Below are 18,730 nucleotides of genomic sequence, written 5' to 3' on the forward strand. Positions count from 1 at the left end.
TAGTGTTGGCAATGACATGAGGGTGAGTAAATAATGACAGATTTGAGTTTTTCTGGTGAACTATTGCTTTAAAAACATTAGGAGAGTTAAACAGTGCTGGGTAAAAATATACATTTTTCCAATGAATCTCAATCTTCATCTGAAGGATCTGGATACCTTAAATCCCAAGATGGATGTTTTACTCTCTGCACAATCCTCTACAATAAGAGTAAATCACTGGGCACATCATATGTGAATGAAAATGTGTGTGATTATCCACTGGCTGGTAAATGTTGAGATTTCTCTCAGCAGGGATCGAGTAGTGTAGTGGTGCAGAAGTTCAGCAGTGAGATCCTTTCACTGCGCGTTTGCTTTGACTCGTTCCGTCTGTCCAAAGACGAGATCCACGCAATCCATTTGTCTCTTTTAATATCCTTTCTGTTCTTTACATTTAAAGAAGCCGTTCCACTTCACTCTCGTTAATGTGTGCTTAACCGAAACACTTCTGTGAGACACTTTTCTTAAAGAGACAGTTCCGTTTCAACGTGTTTACACATCAATGTACATATTGTAGATAGTGCAAATTAAACAATATATACATTTTATATGCAATATACACTCACCTAAAGGATTATTAGGAACACCTGTTCAATTTCTCATTAATGCAATTATCTAATCAACCAATCACATGGCAGTTGCTTCAATGCATTTAGGGGTGTGGTCCTGGTCAAGACAATCTCCTGAACTCCAAACTGAATGTCAGAATGCGAAAGAAAGGTGATTTAAGCAATTTTGAGCGTGGCATGGTTGTTGGTGCCAGACGGGCCGGTCTGAGTATTTCACAATCTGCTCAGTTACTGGGATTTTCACACACAACCATTTCTAGGGTTTACAAAGAATGGTGTGAAAAGGGAAAAACATCCAGTATGCGGCAGTCCTGTGGGCGAAAATGCCTTGTTGATGCTAGAGGTCAGAGGATAATGGGCCGACTGATTCAAGCTGATAGAAGAGCAACTTTGCCTGAAATAACCACTCGTTACAACCGAGGTATGCAGCAAAGCATTTGTGAAGCCACAACACGCATAACCTTGAGGCGGATGGACTACACCAGCAGAAGACCCCACCGGGTACCACTCATCTCCACTACAAATAGGAAAAAGAGGCTACAGTTTGCAAGAGCTCACCAAAATTGGACAGTTGAAGACTGGAAAAATGTTGCCTGGTCTGATGAGTCTTGATTTCTGTTGAGACATTCAGATGGTAGAGTCAGAATTTGGCGTAAACAGAATGAGAACATGGATCCATCATGCCTTGTTACCACTGTGCAGGCTGGTGGTGGTGGTGTAATGGTGTGGGGGATGTTTTCTTGGCACACTTTAGGCCCCTTAGTGCCAATTGGGCATCGTTTAAATGCCACGGCCTACCTGAGCATTGTTTCTGACCATGTCCATCCCTTTATGGCCACCATGTACCCATCCTCTGATGGCTACTTCCAGCAGGATAATGCACCATGTCACAAAGCTCGAATCATTTCAAATTGGTTTCTTGAACATGACAATGAGTTCACTGTACTAAAATGGCCCCCACAGTCACCAGATCTCAACCCAATAGAGCATCTTTGGGATGTGGTGGAACGGGAGCTTCGTGCCCTGGATGTGCATCCCAGAAATCTCCATCAACTGCAAGATGCTATCCTATCAATATGGGCCAACATTTCTAAAGAATGCTTTCAGCACCTTGTTGAATCAATGCCACGTAGAATTAAGGCAGTTCTGAAGGCGAAAGGGGGTCAAACACAGTATTAGTATGTGTTCCTAATAATCCTTTAGGTGAGTGTATTATATTGAATACATGCATTTGTACATTTTTAAAAAGCTAATGTGACAAAAGTCATGAAAAACTAATGATAGAATAAAATGTGTAAAGTTAATATTTTTGTAATGTACCAAGTTAGAAGGTACCCTGCATGGTTAAAGGAATAGTTCAGCCAAAAATGAAAATTCTCTCATCATTTACTCACCCTCATCTTTCACCACCCACCCTTTCATCTCAGATGTGTGTGACTTACTTTCTTCTGCAGAACACAAATGAAGATTTTTAGAAGAATATTTCAGATCTGTAGATCTATATACAATGCAGAGCTGAAATATTCTTCTAAAAATCGTGGTTTGTCTTCAACAGATGAGAGAAACTCGTGCACTTCGTGGACATTATAAATAAAATATACCCAAATGAAATCGGAATAGATTAGAAATCCTGTGAATCAGAATTGAAGCAGGAAATCTGAATCAATAGCTGTGATGCTATTTTCTTTATAGTAGATATGTGTAGTGTTCTTGTCTGTTTATGCACTAAAGGGATTTTTATATTACTTTTCCTGGATTAACCTCTTTTAAACACCAGATTACCTTTTAAGTAGTTTTAAGCAATGTTTCACACATGTGATTCTGAATCAGGGTTAGCAAGCGCTGCTCTGATTTCATGAGAAACTGGTGTGCTAGAATGGTTCAGCAGATAGCAATCCGAAACGGCCTTACTGTTTGTCTCATTAAATATTCATGTGCTTTGTACTTTCACAGGGAAACACACACACACACAAACACAAAATATATTATATATTAGAGCTGTTGGAAAAAATCATTCCAGCAATGCATCGCGATTCATTCTCAAACGATTCTGAATTGATTCTCAAAAGAATCAGAATCGATTCTGCAGTTTAAATCATGGCAGAGCAGTGGTGTGTGCCAAAGACAGATGTGGAAACAAAGACGTGAGTTAAGTGCATACACTGATGTCAAGTGCACAAGCACGAACACATGACCATTTGTGCCCGAATGAAACTACGATCCCGAAATTCTTTCACAAACCCACGCACTTAGCAACAGCAGATTTTATTTGTGAGAAGAAGCTAACAAACAAGAACGAGCTCGCACCCATAACTGCACTGATTTGCACACAACGGGAGAAACACAGAAGAAAATTATGATGAGGCAGCGGTTCGGGAGATGTTGGTGATGTTTTCATTTAATTATAGAACAGTCCATACGGGACGCTGGATTAATTTCTGAAGCAATAGCTGCACTATTTAAAGCACTTCACTGTCTGCTGTGCAGGTGAGGAGAAGCAGATATATCTCAACCTGGACCAGCACCTTCCATTTGTGCTCTTAAACTATAGAAGCATTTATTGAAACTTGTGGATGTTCATGTTTTGTTCAAAGCTCATACTGAAGGTAAAAGGCCAGTTTATGTAATGGGACTTGTTCTGATTTTTAAAACAGCTGTTAAATAAAAAACTGAAAGGGAAAAATAGAGTAAAAAATGAATTTTGAAGAAACTGAAAAGGATGAGATGCATCAAGAATCGTTTTATAATTGAATCGAATCGTGAGGCCAGGGAAGATTCACACCTCTAATATATATTTTTTTATTTATTGTAGTATGTTCCATGGTCATGAAAAACGTGAAAATATGAGAGAATTTTAGGATTGTGATCTCCAGGCCTAAAGAAGTCATGTAAATGATTCATATTAAATGACATGAAGTGGTCATGATATTTCGATATTTCAGCTCTGTTCTAAATCCATTAGTCATTGGTCAAAAGGTGTAGGAACCTTGTGTTTCAGAGGGCTTAAAGGAATATTCCAGCTTCAATAAAGTTGAGCTCAAACTAATAAACCAAGGTGGAGGGTTAAGGATCAGACGGGGTTAACAGTTTCACATGTGTGTGTGAGTCGAGTGTTAGTAAACATGTCAGATATGTTCCTGGTGTTGTAGTATTCCAGTGGAGAACTTTGAAGACCACAGCGCTCCACCGTCCCCAGAGGAGAAAGACTCAGGTTTCTTCATGCTGAGGAAGGACAGTGAGCGGAGAGCCACTTTACACCGAATCCTCACTGAAGACAAAGAGAAGATAGTGCTGCACCTGCAGGAGGCGCTCACACAGGTCATCTCGCACTCAAGCTCACTGTTCTTGTGTTCTTTTTCAAACAGCTATTTAAGTGCTGAAAGAAACATCCGGTCACAGCGACTGTTCGATAAAGTCCATTATAAAAAAGGTAGTAACGTCTAGGTTATGGATGTAACCTCCGTTCCCTGATGGAGGGAACGAGACGTTGTGTCGAAGAAGCGAAACTAGGGGTCTCTCTCTTGAGTGCCGAATATACCTCTGATCTATGAAAAAAGGTCAATGAGAAGTTGGCAGACAGAATTTGCATGTCCCGCCCCGGCATGTCGGACATCTGGGTGTCGGCCTCAGCCTGGGCGTGCTGGCCTGAAGGCGGTAGCCCAGACGAGTCACCCGCGTCAGATGCCTGACCGCTCTCCGATGCAGCGGCGAGCTCATCCAGCTCGGGGTGCTCCAGAGGATAGGCAGGATGGCTGTGAGGCGAGCTGCTGTTACCTCGAGCCCGGACGGAAGTCAACGAGCGTGCCGGGGGGCGGGTGGTTTGCGGGGGCGGCGAACCCGGCGAAACCGAGCCCGCTGCCATCCCCAGATCTCCTCCATTGCCAGTCGCGTCGTCCTCAGTCCCGTGGGAAGGAGGAGCGACGCAGGGGGCAGCTGGAGTGGCGGTCCTTCGGTTGAAGGAAAGCCGCAACCGCAACGTTGCCATGGTCATGTTCTCGCAGTGAGAACATGAACCATCCACAAACGCTGCCTCAGTGTGATCGCAGCCCAGACACACGAGACAACGCCTGTGGCCGTCTGAAGCGGAGAGCACTCTACCGCATCCAGGAACTACACAGGGGCGGAAAGGCATCTTTAAAAAGACGCGTCCTGAAAAGGACGTTCAACGCCGCTGTGTATTGCTCTTTTAGAGGAAAATATTCTTTTAGAGAAAATCACTCTTTTAACAACTCTTTTAGTTTGCGCTGTCAAAGCGCCCAGGGGCAAACTGCAATGCCGTGCAGAAAAGGATAAAGCCGCTGAAGTGCGCCATAGATCCAACAGCAGATCGCTCAGAGGTAGAGGAACAGGTGTGTGACTTGCAGCTCGCTGCATACATGACCATCGGCTCCAAAGAAAATTTCTGAATGAAACAGACGCATTTCCCGCCTTTATTCCCGTATTTCCGGGGGCGGGACATGCAAATTCTGTATGCTAACTTCTCATTGGCCTTTTTTCATAGATCAGAGGTATATTCGGCACTCAAGAGAGACCCCTAGTGTCGCTTCTTCGACACAGCGTTGAAGTGATCGACAGACGGGGAACTCTCCTGGTTACAGCATTCCAGTCATTTTAAAATAGACAAAATTACATAAAACACATGCTTATAGGCTGTTTTTTTTGCTGTTGTGTCTGATGTAGTTTGCTTGGAGGTCTGCACGGTCCTTAGAATGAAACCTGAACCTGAAGTCCTACTTGAAAAACTGACCCAAACCTGGCCTGAAACTCCTGGGAGCCTGTCGGGCCCGGGTCGGATTGCAGACCTCTAAGTTTGCTCTGTCCCTTCCTTCAATAACTACTTGGCCTTTATTTGCCATCTCTGCAGGGCTCTGAGGAAACAAAACTGAAGCATCAGCATATCTCCACACTGGTAGCAAGTCTGGCGGATTTTGTGAGGATGGCAGACAGAAAAATTATCGCCAGCACCCTCTCTCAACTGAAACTGGAGCTCGACTTTGATAGTGCAGCGATCAGCCAACTGCAGGTGGCGCTGTTCAGCTTTCAGGACGCGGTGAGCATCTTGTCAAAGTTTTGTTTATAAGTTTCTATGTTTCAATTATCAGTCAGCATGACATTGAAATTGAGCCTATTTAGTTTCTTAAACGTGCACTGTCATTTTCTGCCAAAAAAGGAAATGATTAGTTCTTTCAAAAGTATGTTTGCAATGATGCACACGCCCTTGGGATGAACACTTTAGTCCAGTGTTGGAGAGTCGTTAGCGACACTGATGTAACATTAGCATTACATTTTTCAGTTGTGTGACAGTAGTTCAAATATTTTCACATTTAGTGCAGCTATTCAGGCAACATTTTCCAGCGAGTAGCGCTGTCGATTCACAAAACACTTTTGTGTATTATGATGTGATTATGTATTATCATGGTTAATGTTAAGGTTTTACTACAAATACCATGGTTAAACTGTGGTTACTGTAGAAATACCATGGTTAATTTTTACAAGAGATTGTCACCAATTACCCAATTGTTATCTATATAATATATATATATATATATATATATATATATATATATATATATATATATATATATATAGATAGATAGATATACAACAATTAGTGCTGGTTCTCAAATCTGATTGGACGAGGGATGTTCCGTGAGCACTGATGGTGTGACAGCATCAGCACTCAGACGCTTCACTGTGTGTATCACTCCGCTTGTGTTCATGCTGTTCTAAACTAAAGTGTAAGCATAGTGCAGATGTGTTAGGAGTTACTGTCTTTATTTTTTTAATGACATATGTTATCCAGCAGGTGGTGGCAAAAGATCATTTTTGTGTGTAATATGAGCCAGTTGGTGATGTAAAGTGAATCCTTTAGTCATTGTTTACATAGAACATCTTTCAGTGTTCGCTTATATTACTAATACTTTACCAAAGCTAGGAAAAAGCTTTAAACTGCTTTAAACAGACAACTTCAGGATTAAGGCTCATGCTGAGAGACACAACAGACTGATTTATTATAGAATACGAGGTACCTTTTATTGGAGTTTCCACATTGGATACATACTGTTTAAAATGGCAGAGGACATCGCTGTTTCTATAGTGAATGACTCTTGCTGACCGGCTACCTCGAAATAGAGAGAAATACCCCGCTTGGACATCTATATTCCACTGAGAAAGCTGTAAGCATCTCTGATTGGGTGTGTCAACAGGTGATCACACACACTGTCTCTGTCTCTCACGCACACACCCATCAATCCATCCTTGTTTATCCAATAACTAGTTAGAAACAGCACAAGCCGTGATGCTATTTCTGAAGTGAACTTTTTGAATTACTAATGAAGGCTTGAACTAATGAAGAAAGTAGTTCCAAGCACAAATGCGTTTTTATGACTGTAATCGTTTTTTCCTTATTTTTTTCAATTTACTTGTTCATTGAACTGTTGTAAATAAGCAATATCACACTCGCAATCATGCTATATGACCCTACATCAGCACTGCTGTAATTACCTACGGCACTTGTCCTGTGGCTGAATCACAGCAGTGCTGATAAAGGACCATATCACTCTTGCTTGTGTGATATTGCTTAAATATATGTGTGTGTAATTTTATTAAAAGTAAAGCTTGACTATAATTTAACTACTTTAAATTATGAGTTGCTTGTAACTTGGTAAGATATTGTTTTTTAAAGTAGCTTCCACAATAGTCACATCAGTCTGCTGACATGAAAAGCTGCTGTAGTACTTGATGCAGAGTGCACATTCATGAGCGTTGCTATGTTGCCAATATTTGTTTTCTTTCATCTCAATGTTCTCCTGTATTTGAATGCTTTTACTCATAATCAATTAATCATGGCTGATGGCAAATAACACATTTCTACCATTGGGAAGAAACTTTTGCATGATGCTTGTCCAAGACGACTGCCATATCGGCAACTGCAACATAACCAGAAAATTACTCTGTGCACCTTTAACACGCTTTCTTAGTACACGATTCATCAGTTCATGCTATTCCGTAATATTTCCTGAGACCCGAGCGTGACTGCTGAGTGCATTTTCCATTTCCCTTTTTGATTGCAACCAGTTGCACATAATAATAAAAAATACAAAAAATCTAGAACAAATAGTTTTACTAAAAATGTATGTCCACATATGTGTACAGCGGGATTATGTTGTGAAATTGTGAATAATATCAATCAATAGAATGTCATCAAAATGTTTATTAAATGTCCAGGAGTGTTGATTATTCATGTTTTTGAGATGTTAATCAGTAATGATCATAATTTATTCAGATTCACAGTAATGTCCAGCATCATCCAATCACTGTCAACCATGTTCAAATAAAATGATCCATTATAAATGGTGAATCTATGCACTGATGATCATTGTCCCATGATCCAAACATCATCTGCAGCCTGAAACTGAACTTTTCATCAGATTTTAGGAGTGAACGCACTTAACTGCATAGAGAGCTATAGGATGCTCCCTTGCTCCCTATTTAGTGCATGATTTAACCTGCAGTGTGCTGTCTGTCTGCACTGGTCTCAGAACAGTTATAGGAGAGCTATAGGATGCTCCCTTGCTCCATATTTAGTGCATGATTTAACCTGCAGTGTGCTGTCTGTCTGCACTGTTCTCAGAACAGTTATAGGAGAGCTATAGGATGCTCCCTTGCTCCTTATTTAGTGCATGACATAACCTCCAGTGTGCTGTCTGTCTGCACTTGTCTCAGAACAGTTATAGGAGAGCTATAGGATGCTCCCTTGCTCCCTATTTAGTGCATGACTTAACCGCCAGTGTGCTGTCTGTCTGCACTGGTCTCAGAACAGTTATAGAAGAGCTATAAGCCTGGCCAGTACCTGGATGGGAGACCTCCTGGGGAAAACCAAGGTTGCTGCTGGAAGTGGTATTAGGGAGGCCAGCAGGGGGTGCTCACCCTACGGTCTGTGTGGGTCCTAATGCCCCAGTATAGTGATGGGGACACTATACTGTAAAAAAAAAAAGCACCGTCTTTCGGATGGGACGTTAAACTGAGGTCCTGACTCTCTGTGGTCATTAAAAATCCCTAGGGCACTTCTTGTAAAGAGTAGGGGTTTAACCCTGGTGTCCTAGCCAAATTCCCCCATTGTGTAAGTATAGGTTGTGAAGGCCATTTCATGTTGACTTTAAAAGCTCATTAAACACTTTTTTTTCCTGAATGACTTGAATGTGTCCTAAACTTCCTAAAAGAGATCTCATAAAAAATGAAAAGAGATGGACTAACTTTATGTGGGTTTTGTGTGTCTCCAGGTTAATAAAGTTTTGCGGAATCACAACATAAAGCCGCACTGGATGTTCGCCCTGGATAACATCATTCGAAAAGCTGTACAGACCGCCATCGTCATACTGGTACCTGGTAAACAACAACAGAGTTCTTTCATTTACAAAATTTCAAAAATGTATTTCCAGGGCTGGTATTGAGAAACATTTTCCTGATTCAATTCGGATTCATTTGTGGATATTTCCGTTATAATGTCCATTTTGCTTACATTTCTCAGGTATACATTATGAAAATATACATTTTACAAATTAGATGTTGTCATTTAGTTTTTCATCATATTGTCACATTTTAGCTTTTTTAAATGTGCAAATATATTCAATCAATAATTATGATGTCATGAAAATGGTGTAATTTATTTAGCATATATATATTGTTACATGTTTATTGTTTACATGCATAATTTGCACTATCTACAATATGTACATTGATGTGTAAACACGTTGAAACGGAACTGTCTCTTTAAGAAAAGTGTCTCACAGAAGTGTTTCGGTTAAGCACACATTAACGAGAGTGAAGTGGAACGGCTTCTTTAAATGTAAAGAACAGAAAGGATATTAAAAGAGACAAATGGATTGCGTGGATCTCGTCTTTGGACAGACGGAACGAGTCAAAGCAAACGCGCAGTGAAAGGATCTCACTGCTGAACTTCTGCACCACTACACTACTCGATCCCTGCTGAGAGAAATCTCAACATTTACCAGCCAGTGGATAATCACACACATTTTCATTCACATATGATGTGCCCAGTGATTTACTCTTATTGTAGAGGATTGTGCAGAGAGTAAAACATCCATCTTGGGATTTAAGGTATCCAGATCCTTCAGATGAAGATTGAGATTCATTGGAAAAATGTATATTTTTACCCAGCACTGTTTAACTCTCCTAATGTTTTTAAAGCAATAGTTCACCAGAAAAACTCAAATCTGTCATTATTTACTCACCCTCATGTCATTGCCAACACTATGATTTGTTTTCTATGAAACACAATAGGAGATGTTTAGCAGAATGTTCACACTGCCCTTTTCCATATAATGAAAGTGAATAGGGACTGTGGCTGTTGACCTTCAAAGATGACAATAAAGCTTCATAAAAGTAGTCCATGCAACTCGTGCACTATATGTCTATTAATGAGCAAATGGGAAGGTAGGGCTTTCAGAGAATAACTACAATTTTGATCTGTTCCTCAAACAGAGTTGTCATATTACTTCAGAAGACGTAGAGAGTTGTACCGATTACATTTATGATACTCTTTTACTTATGAAGGTGTTTTGTCGTTTAGAGCATTACAGCACCTGGTCACCATCCACTTTCATTGTGTGGAAAAAAGCAGCGTCATGAACATTCTGCTGCAAACAAAGAGAGTCAAATGGGTTTGCCCCATTGACTTCCATTGTGAGTTTTTTAAGAAAAGGAGGAACGAGTCTAAATAATTTTTTGTGGTAATCAACATTATGACACAAATGCTGTTGATTGAGAACCCGGAATATTCCTTTAACAAATACAAAGTTATTACAAGTAATGAGTATTCTGACTATTATAAGCTATTGTGTTCCACTGAAATAAGTAATATATGTTTAGAACAACATGAGGGTGAGCAAATAATGACAGCATTTTCATTTTGAGATGAATGAACTATTACATGTGTCGTTTGGTTGTTCACACTCAGAATTGCGTCCCCACTTCACGTTGGCATCTGAAAGTGACCCAGCAGAGCAAGAGGACATTGATGACGACACGGTTCCTCAAGGGAACGCTGCACTCAAGGGCATAGTGCCACCTATCACACATGATGACACAGTGGCAACATCAGGAGTGAGCACGCTCAGTTCATCTGTCTCTCACGAGTCTCAAAGTGCTCAACGTTCCATCAGCATGGAGCTGGGCCGCATGAAGCTCCAAACCAAGAGGTGAATGCTTGTGTTATATCCCCAGCTTCACACAAAAATGTAAATTATGTTATCATTTACTCATCTTCATGTTGTTCCAAACCTGTATGACTTATTTCAGTGGAACACAATAGCTTATAATAGTCAGAATACTCATTATTTGTTTTTGGTAACACTTTACAACAACTTTGTATTTGTTAAAGGAATATTCCAGGTTCAATACAAGTTAATCTCAATCAACAGCATTTGTGTTATAATGTTGATCACCACAAAACATTAATTCAACTCGTTCCTCCTTTTCTTTAATAAAAGCTCAAATGTGTGTTATAGTGAGTCACTTACAATGGAAGTCAATGGGGGCAATTTTTGGAGGTTTAAAGGCAGAAATGTGAAGATTATAATTTTATAAAAGCACTTGCATGAATTCTACTGTCAACTTTTATTATGGTTTTAGGGTTTGTTGATTGTTATATAAGTTGTATAATTGTCTATATCTTTCCACAGATGTGGTCAGTGTGTGATTTAATGACAGTAAAATCATGTTAACACACATATTGTTCATGTCTTGTGTCTGTACTTTTGAAACAGTATTTTAATGTGTACAGATTAAACCCCATTGACTTCCATTGGAAGTGTCTCACTGGAACAAACATTTGTGCTTTATTAAAGAAAAGGAGGAACGAGTTGAATTAATGTTTTGTGGTGATCAACATTATAACACAAATGCTGCTGATTGAGATTAACTTGTGTTGAACCTGGAATATTCATTTAATGATTAATATTCTCGGTTAATGTTAATTTATGAAAATGCAATTGTTAATTGTTATTTCATAGTGCATTAACTAATTTATGGTATACAACCTTTAATTAAGAAATATTGAAGTTACATTAACCAAGATTATAAGTGCTGACTAAGTGTTGTTCATTGTTAATGTTAACAAAATCAACCTTATTTTAAAGTATTATTATGTTTTTTTCATATAATGAATGAATGTAGGGAAAGAGACTGTTAACCTCCAACAATGACAAAAAGAGCATCATGAAAGTATGTTATATTCCAGTTTTCTGAAGTCACTCTTGAGCTTTGTGTGAGGAACAGACCAAAGTTTAAGTCTTTATTCACTGATCATTTTTCTGTCCACTTAGCTCTCAGGTCTCATTCGCACTTTTGCAACTTTATCAAGTAAAATTCTCAGAGAATGACAACTTTAATTTCAGTCTGTTCCTCACACAAAGCTATCGGATGACTTCAGAAGACTTAGAATATAATGCATGAGTCGGATTGACTACTTTTATGATACTTGTATGCAGTGTTCATTTTGGCAACAAAATTACTGACAGAAATATTCATTGACAGATTTCTTACATTTTGTCAATGATAACAAAGACGAGATGAAAAAGACACATTACAATAATCAAATGGTTTAAATTCAAACATACTGTTGACAGAAATATTGCTATATATTAACAATACACTAACACGGTTGATTATTATTATTTACTTAAAATAATGAAACCGCTGTAAATAATCCAGTCACAGTATATTATGTATTTCCCGCTGAACACCTGAACAATGAACTTCACTAACAGGTTAATTATCTCACTCGAAACACATCATATATTTACAGTGTGTATATACATATATATGACATTAATCACTATATCCACAACATAAACGTCAAATTATATCTTACATCCGCACAGACAATGAAGCTAATGAACAAGTGCTTGATCAAACTGATGCGCTAGTCAGAATGCATAACTTGTGTTGTGAATACACCATGTCCTTAAAAATGTGTTACACGTAACATAATATACTAAAAGTGGAGAGTCACTTCAAAAAGTAGCTCATATTTCAGTGTATTCAATATATGTTATTATTTCATGAGCACAGCTATTCTCATGTTGTGTAATGGCACATATTCAACAGAATTATCTCTAATATATTTGATACATGTTTAAATAATTGTAAGTAGTTTGTTAAGTTGCATATTTTCTCTAAAAAAAGAATAGTTCCTACAAAAAAAGTGGCACCTACGAAAGTGTCTTTTTCAAGATGCCTTTTTGTTTGTGTGTTTTTCCTGGTTGTGGTCGCTATCTTTCCGCTCCTGATGGCCACATTCACTGTCTCACGTGCTTGGGTGCTACCCACGTGAAGACGGCATTCGTGGATGGTTCGTGCCCTCATTGTGAGAGACCATGACCATGGCTACTTTGCAGTCGTGGCTTTGCTTCCTCAGAGGGAAAGCCACCCCAGCAGCTCCCCGGCTTGGTCCTCCGGATTTGGGGATTTCTATGGGAGCTTCTCCACCGGGAAACCCCCCCCCCCCCCCCCCACAGTCCTCCCATTCCCCAGCCGGCCCGTACCAGGGCGGGTTCGTGGTCTCGTTTGGGGCTTGTGAGGAGGACGAGCTATCGATTGCAGCATCGGAGAGCGGGCTCGTCATGTCTGACGTGGAAGACTCGGCTGGACTCCCGCCCTCATGTGCTGTAGCCCATTCGCAGGCTGACTTGGAGCTGGCCAATCGTTTCTTAAGAAAAGAACCAGTACAAGGTCCTCCCCTTTGGCCCCTTCACGAAGGTCACAGAGGCAGCCTATGGCCCATTAAGGGAAGTGGGCATTCGCATCCTCAACTATCTCGACAACTGGCTGATTCTAGCTCAATCGCAGGACCTGTTGTGTGCGCACAGGGGTCAACTGGGAAAAGAGCAAGCTCTCCAACGGTTCAGAGCATCTGTTTTCTCGGTATAGAGTTACACTCAGTCTCAACGATGGTGCGCCTCACGAACGAGCGCATGCAGGCATTGCTGATATGTATGTGTACGTTCAAGTAGAACACTTCAGTCCCACTGAAATCCTTTTAGAGTCTCCTTGGCTCTGACCAACAGCACCTCTCTAGCAGGCATTTGTATAGCAACGGGCTGGGCAACACCTAACACATTTGTGAGGTTCTATAGCCTTCGGGTTGAGTTGGTTTAGTCCCGTGTGTTGTCAGGTTCAAATAGGTAAGTCTTGGGACAGGTGGCCGGATTTATCGCTTGCGTATAGCACCTTTTTCCTCCCTTGAGGCGAAGACGTTTGCTCCTCCCAGTCACGTTCACAAAAGTGTTGACCCTGGATGTTCTTCCTCCTTAGCCCTGTGAGTTTTGGTTAATTGCTCCACATGCGTTAGTTATCCCATTGATAACCCGGTGTGATGTATTTTCTTTTATAAGGGTTTCCCCATTGGTAAACCACATCTGCCTTGGGCAAAGTCCACTCTGTCCCCGGTCACTATGTTTGTAGTAACTCCTCCCCATTGGGGCAGTATCTACCACGGAACCCTTCCACATTACACACTTCCGACCGGACTCAGTAAGACCATGTGTCATATTCCCACTCTAACAACTCTTGACAGATTGCTCAAAACTAACTTTTTATAGCACCACAGAGATACAGTATTTACAGTTTCTGAGAAAATGAACCCATGAATGTCTTAATTATAATTTACTGCATATTAAGCTGTGATAGTAGAAAGTATTTTAACAGAAAAAGTTACACAGTAATCAGTCATGTCATGTACACAGTATACCTCGAACCGCTCTGAAAAACCCATTGACTTGCATGTGTGTTTGTGTGTGTTCTGTAGGTTGTTGGAGGAGTTAATAGAAAAGGAGAGAGAGTATCAATCCATCATACAGCAAGTCCTGGAGGAGAAAGAACAGGAGATCAAACTCTTGAAGAGTCGCTCTGTGCCCATCGGTCAGTCTGATATGTGCACTAATACACACTATTAAAGGGATAGTTCACACAAAAATGAAAATTCTCTCATCATTTATGCACCCTCATGCTGTCCCAAACTCACATGTTTTTCTTTCTTCTCCAGAGCACAAATCAAAAAATGTTGAAGGACACATAATGTGTTGTTGTCTGTACAGTGCATGTCAATGGGGTCCAAAAGTTTCCAAAGCTCCAAAAAACACACAAATGCATAAATTACCAAAAGGTAATCCATACGTCTCGAGTGGTTTAATCCATGTCTTCTGAAGCAATACGGGCTTGAATACCGCAAACCTGGCAACATGAGGACGTGCAATCGAGCTTCAAATTATGATCGTGCCTTGGAGAGTGCATATGATGAGATTTAGACTTAAGAACTTAAATATTGATTTGGTTCTCACCTATCATTTCTCTTCAGAAGACATGGATGTAACCACTGGAGTCTTATGGATTACTTTTATGCTGCCTTTATGTGCTTTTTGGAGCTTCAAAGTTCTGGTCACCATTCACTTGCATTGAATAGACCCCCCAAAAAAAATTTGTTCCACAAAAGAAAAAAGTCATATGAGTTTGAGGCGGCATAAAGGTAATTATAGAATGAGAGAAATATCATTTTTGGGTGAACTGTCACTGTAAGCAACTTGGTGAATATTGCAGTTATTTTAATGCCAATTTGTTTTGTCTATTAAGTTTCGTAAAGAGTGTCATTAGACCAGTTCTCCCGAGTATGAAACAAATGTATACATGAAGTGTTTTTATATATTAAGTGTGTATATATCCTAGAAACTTGAAAAATAAAACAGTTCAATAACAGCTTTGTCTGGACCATTGAGTGTTGCTTTGATATTTTGTATTACTGTAGTGATGACATTTCCTCTCCTGGAATGTTTTAATATTGACATCTTTATTCTAATTTTGTCGTTTTCAATTTTTGTATTTTCCCGTTTGCATTTGATTCAATTGTCACACTGATATATATTTAAGTTTTTATTCTTAAATAACAACATCAGGATTGTAAATGCCATAAAGTCATCCCTGTGTTTTTGGCAGATGTTCCTGCTAGCTGTGTTTACCTGAAGAGTTCAGGAGACATGAACATGAGACATGAAGACCAGGAACTTCTGGAATGGCTCAAACGCCACGGGGCTGATGCAGATTCAATAGAGAGGGTAACATACAACAGCTATGGGAATATTTTTAAAGAAGTCATGTTATGGGGAATAATCTTCTGCAATTAAAGAGCTTGAAGTGCTACGAGTGCCTCATCGGTCTTTTTTTAACTTGATTGCAAAAATGGCTGAACGATGATTACATTATAACATGACATCATCACTGGCGCCTATCGGGTGTTGAGAAACTTGGCTCATCCAGTCATATTGAGGTAAAGGGGAGAAAGCTGGATTGAAACTATTAGCCCTAAACACCAGAAGAAGAGTGCACCTTTAAATGAACAGCAGCACAAAATAGGCTTTGCAATTCTAAGGATCAGAAACAGGAACATACTCTAGTTTGAAAAACTACATTTTAACTGTTTTCAGCACTCAAAAGGAATAGTTCAGCCTAAAATGAAAATTCTCTCATCATTTCCTCACCCTCATGTCATCCCAGATGTGTATGACTTTCTTTCTTCTGCAGAACACAAATGAAGATTTTTAGAAGAATATTTCAGCTCTGAAGGTTCATACAATTCAAGTGAATGGTGACCAGAACTTTGAAGCTCCAAAAATGACATAAAGGCAGCATAAAAGTAATCCATAAAACTCCAGTAGACAAAGTTCTGGTCACCATTCACTTGTATTGTATGAACCTACAGATCTGAAATATTCTTCTAAAAATCATCATTTGTGTTCTGCAGAAAAAAGAAAGTCACACACATCTGAGATGACATGAGGGGGAGGAAATGATGAGAGAATTTTTGGTTGAACTGTTCTTTTAAGTAACATCATAACTGTAAATAATAAAACAAAATGTTTGACATGACCCCTGTAATAGTGTGGTCTTATTTACAAGATTACAATGTATTATGAAATGATTGGATAATAAAAACAACTTTTTCTTCATATCATAGGTTATATCTGAAGATTACACCCTTGATGACATCCTCAATTACGTCACAAGGGACGACTTGAAGACTTTGAGATTTCGGTACGTAGACAATTCTGAAATCCTGTTCTATAATTCTATATTCTATATTTTAGCTTTTTTTTTTTTTTTTTTTTTCTTTTCAATCAGTAGTCCTGCCTTTCTACTGCGACTCATTAACATTGTGAATCTCACAAAATCTGTCAAGAACACGTCCAGATCATATTTCACCCCCAAATCAAAAGAAAGCTGTGAGAAATTATACTTTACATAAAAAGAGCCTATTTTTAGGATCATTAAGATTATTTAGCATTGTGATATTGTTTTCTTGAGACTTAAGAACATTCCGCCAGCACACATCTCAGTGTAGCTTTACTGTCATGTGAAATCTCATATATTAGATATTACTTACAATTACGTACAGGCCACATCATCCTAGTGTTTGATCTACTGAATTTCATTTATGCTGATTTTGATTACAAATCAATTTGTCCTGACAGGATGATTAGAAAAGAATTACTATTTGATTTATTTATTTCTATAGTTTATGAGAATGCTATGGGTTTATTCTCACATCGCTTTAATGAAGGGAAACATGTTTGATCGTCTGTCACGACATTATGTCACAATGCAAAACATGTGAATAGTCCTTGTTTTTTCTTTTGAATTTGGGGTGAAATATGACCTGGACATTTCTCTGAATGTTCACCCAAATTCACCTTCACTTTGTAAAATGAAAAGAGCGATTAGTATTGTGTGATTGTGTTTCTTTGTGTTTCCAGAGGTGGAATTCTGTGTAAACTCTGGAACACAATCACAGCACACAGAAAGAAGCCAAGCTGAAGACGACAGCGGTGTTTTGCTGTCCTGACCCAATCCACTGGGGACATTTATTCTTCAGGAATCTTCACATTCTGATGACGTGTGTCTTGACATTTGTTTGTGAAAATGCCGTTTTCTTCTTCTTGTTAGTTTACAGAAACTTGTCTTGACCTGCCTGAGAACCTTTTACAGCCAGATTCCTTTGAAGGAAAAGACCGAAACCACAAACAGTTATTCAGTTATTTACCTTTTTAGCAAAACTATAAAAACAACATTTAGTAATGACTATGAACACACCATAATCAATCAAATCCCTAACAAAATAGATATGGTGGCTATTAATATATTCTGTATACAGCTCTGAAAAGATTTCTAAGATTTGAAGACAATGATATTTTTGTTTCTGTATCTACAAGAAGCCTTCACAGAGAATATTACAGTTTGGCATATATTTATACATATTTATCAAACATATTTATCAAAGGTTACATTTTAGAAATTTTAGTAAAGATGAATGTTAATGCAAATGTCTGGTTCAATCATAAATCATAGCACTTAATAAAGTATCTAATGATCTTTTCTGGTCATTGCATTTCAATGATGATTTATTGTCATGATAAATGTTTGTATGATCAGTTTTGCATATTTGAATATGTTCATTTTGTGATAATTGGGATGTTGTTCCATGTAGGCCCTTACATTTTTGGAGCTAATAAAATTATTTTCAAAACCAAAACAACAACAAACTTTTTTATTCTTTGTTATTCCAGCTAGTAATAATAACATGATGATATGAATCTTAAAGTCGTGGTTAAATAAACGGCAAAACAATTACAACAAAACTGGGGAAAAAAAGGTAACAGAAATATGTCAAACTGTTTTGACCGATACATATGGTAATAAATAAATAGTTCCAAAAAGTGTTATAAATGATGTGCTAACATTTCTGACATTTAAAACACACTTGCCCTAACGACAGAAGATAACATGAACTAACAATGAACAATTACATTATGATAACATTTTATATGTTAACATTACTGAACAACATTAGTCAACATGAAGAAATAAGCAACAATACTTTTACAGTATTTCTTCATCTCGGTTAATATTAATTTTAATGTGAACTACTGTTCAATCGGATTGAGATCTGGGGAATTTGGAGGACAGCGCAACACCTTGAACTTTCATGTTCCTCAAACCATTCCTGAACAATTTTTACAGTGTGGCAGGGCGCATTATCCTGCTGAAAGAGGGCATTG

At 38.9% G+C, this 18,730-nt stretch overlaps 1 protein-coding gene across 2 annotated transcripts in view; it reads left to right on the top strand.

Moving 5' to 3' along the window:
* Positions 1 to 18,197, top strand: part of LOC127624110 (mitogen-activated protein kinase kinase kinase 5-like) — an 89,959-nt gene extending 71,762 nt beyond the window's left edge. Inside the window, exons 23-30 of one of the 2 annotated variants that reach the window (XM_052098776.1) lie at positions 3,755 to 3,923; positions 5,470 to 5,655; positions 8,888 to 8,993; positions 10,585 to 10,825; positions 14,434 to 14,546; positions 15,615 to 15,733; positions 16,633 to 16,709; positions 17,429 to 18,197. In XM_052098776.1, the coding sequence (XP_051954736.1) occupies positions 3,755 to 3,923; positions 5,470 to 5,655; positions 8,888 to 8,993; positions 10,585 to 10,825; positions 14,434 to 14,546; positions 15,615 to 15,733; positions 16,633 to 16,709; positions 17,429 to 17,489 (1,072 nt within the window). In that variant the 3' untranslated portion in view covers positions 17,490 to 18,197. Of the gene's footprint in view, positions 1 to 3,754; positions 3,924 to 5,469; positions 5,656 to 8,887; positions 8,994 to 10,584; positions 10,826 to 14,433; positions 14,547 to 15,614; positions 15,734 to 16,632; positions 16,710 to 17,428 lie in introns of those variants that run through there. The other variant, XR_007968117.1, reaches the window with a different exon arrangement.
* The last annotated feature ends 533 nt before the right edge of the window (positions 18,198 to 18,730 follow it).

This window comes from Xyrauchen texanus, chromosome 30 (assembly GCF_025860055.1).
Source record: "Xyrauchen texanus isolate HMW12.3.18 chromosome 30, RBS_HiC_50CHRs, whole genome shotgun sequence".
NCBI classification, from domain to species: Eukaryota; Metazoa; Chordata; class Actinopteri; order Cypriniformes; family Catostomidae; genus Xyrauchen; species Xyrauchen texanus.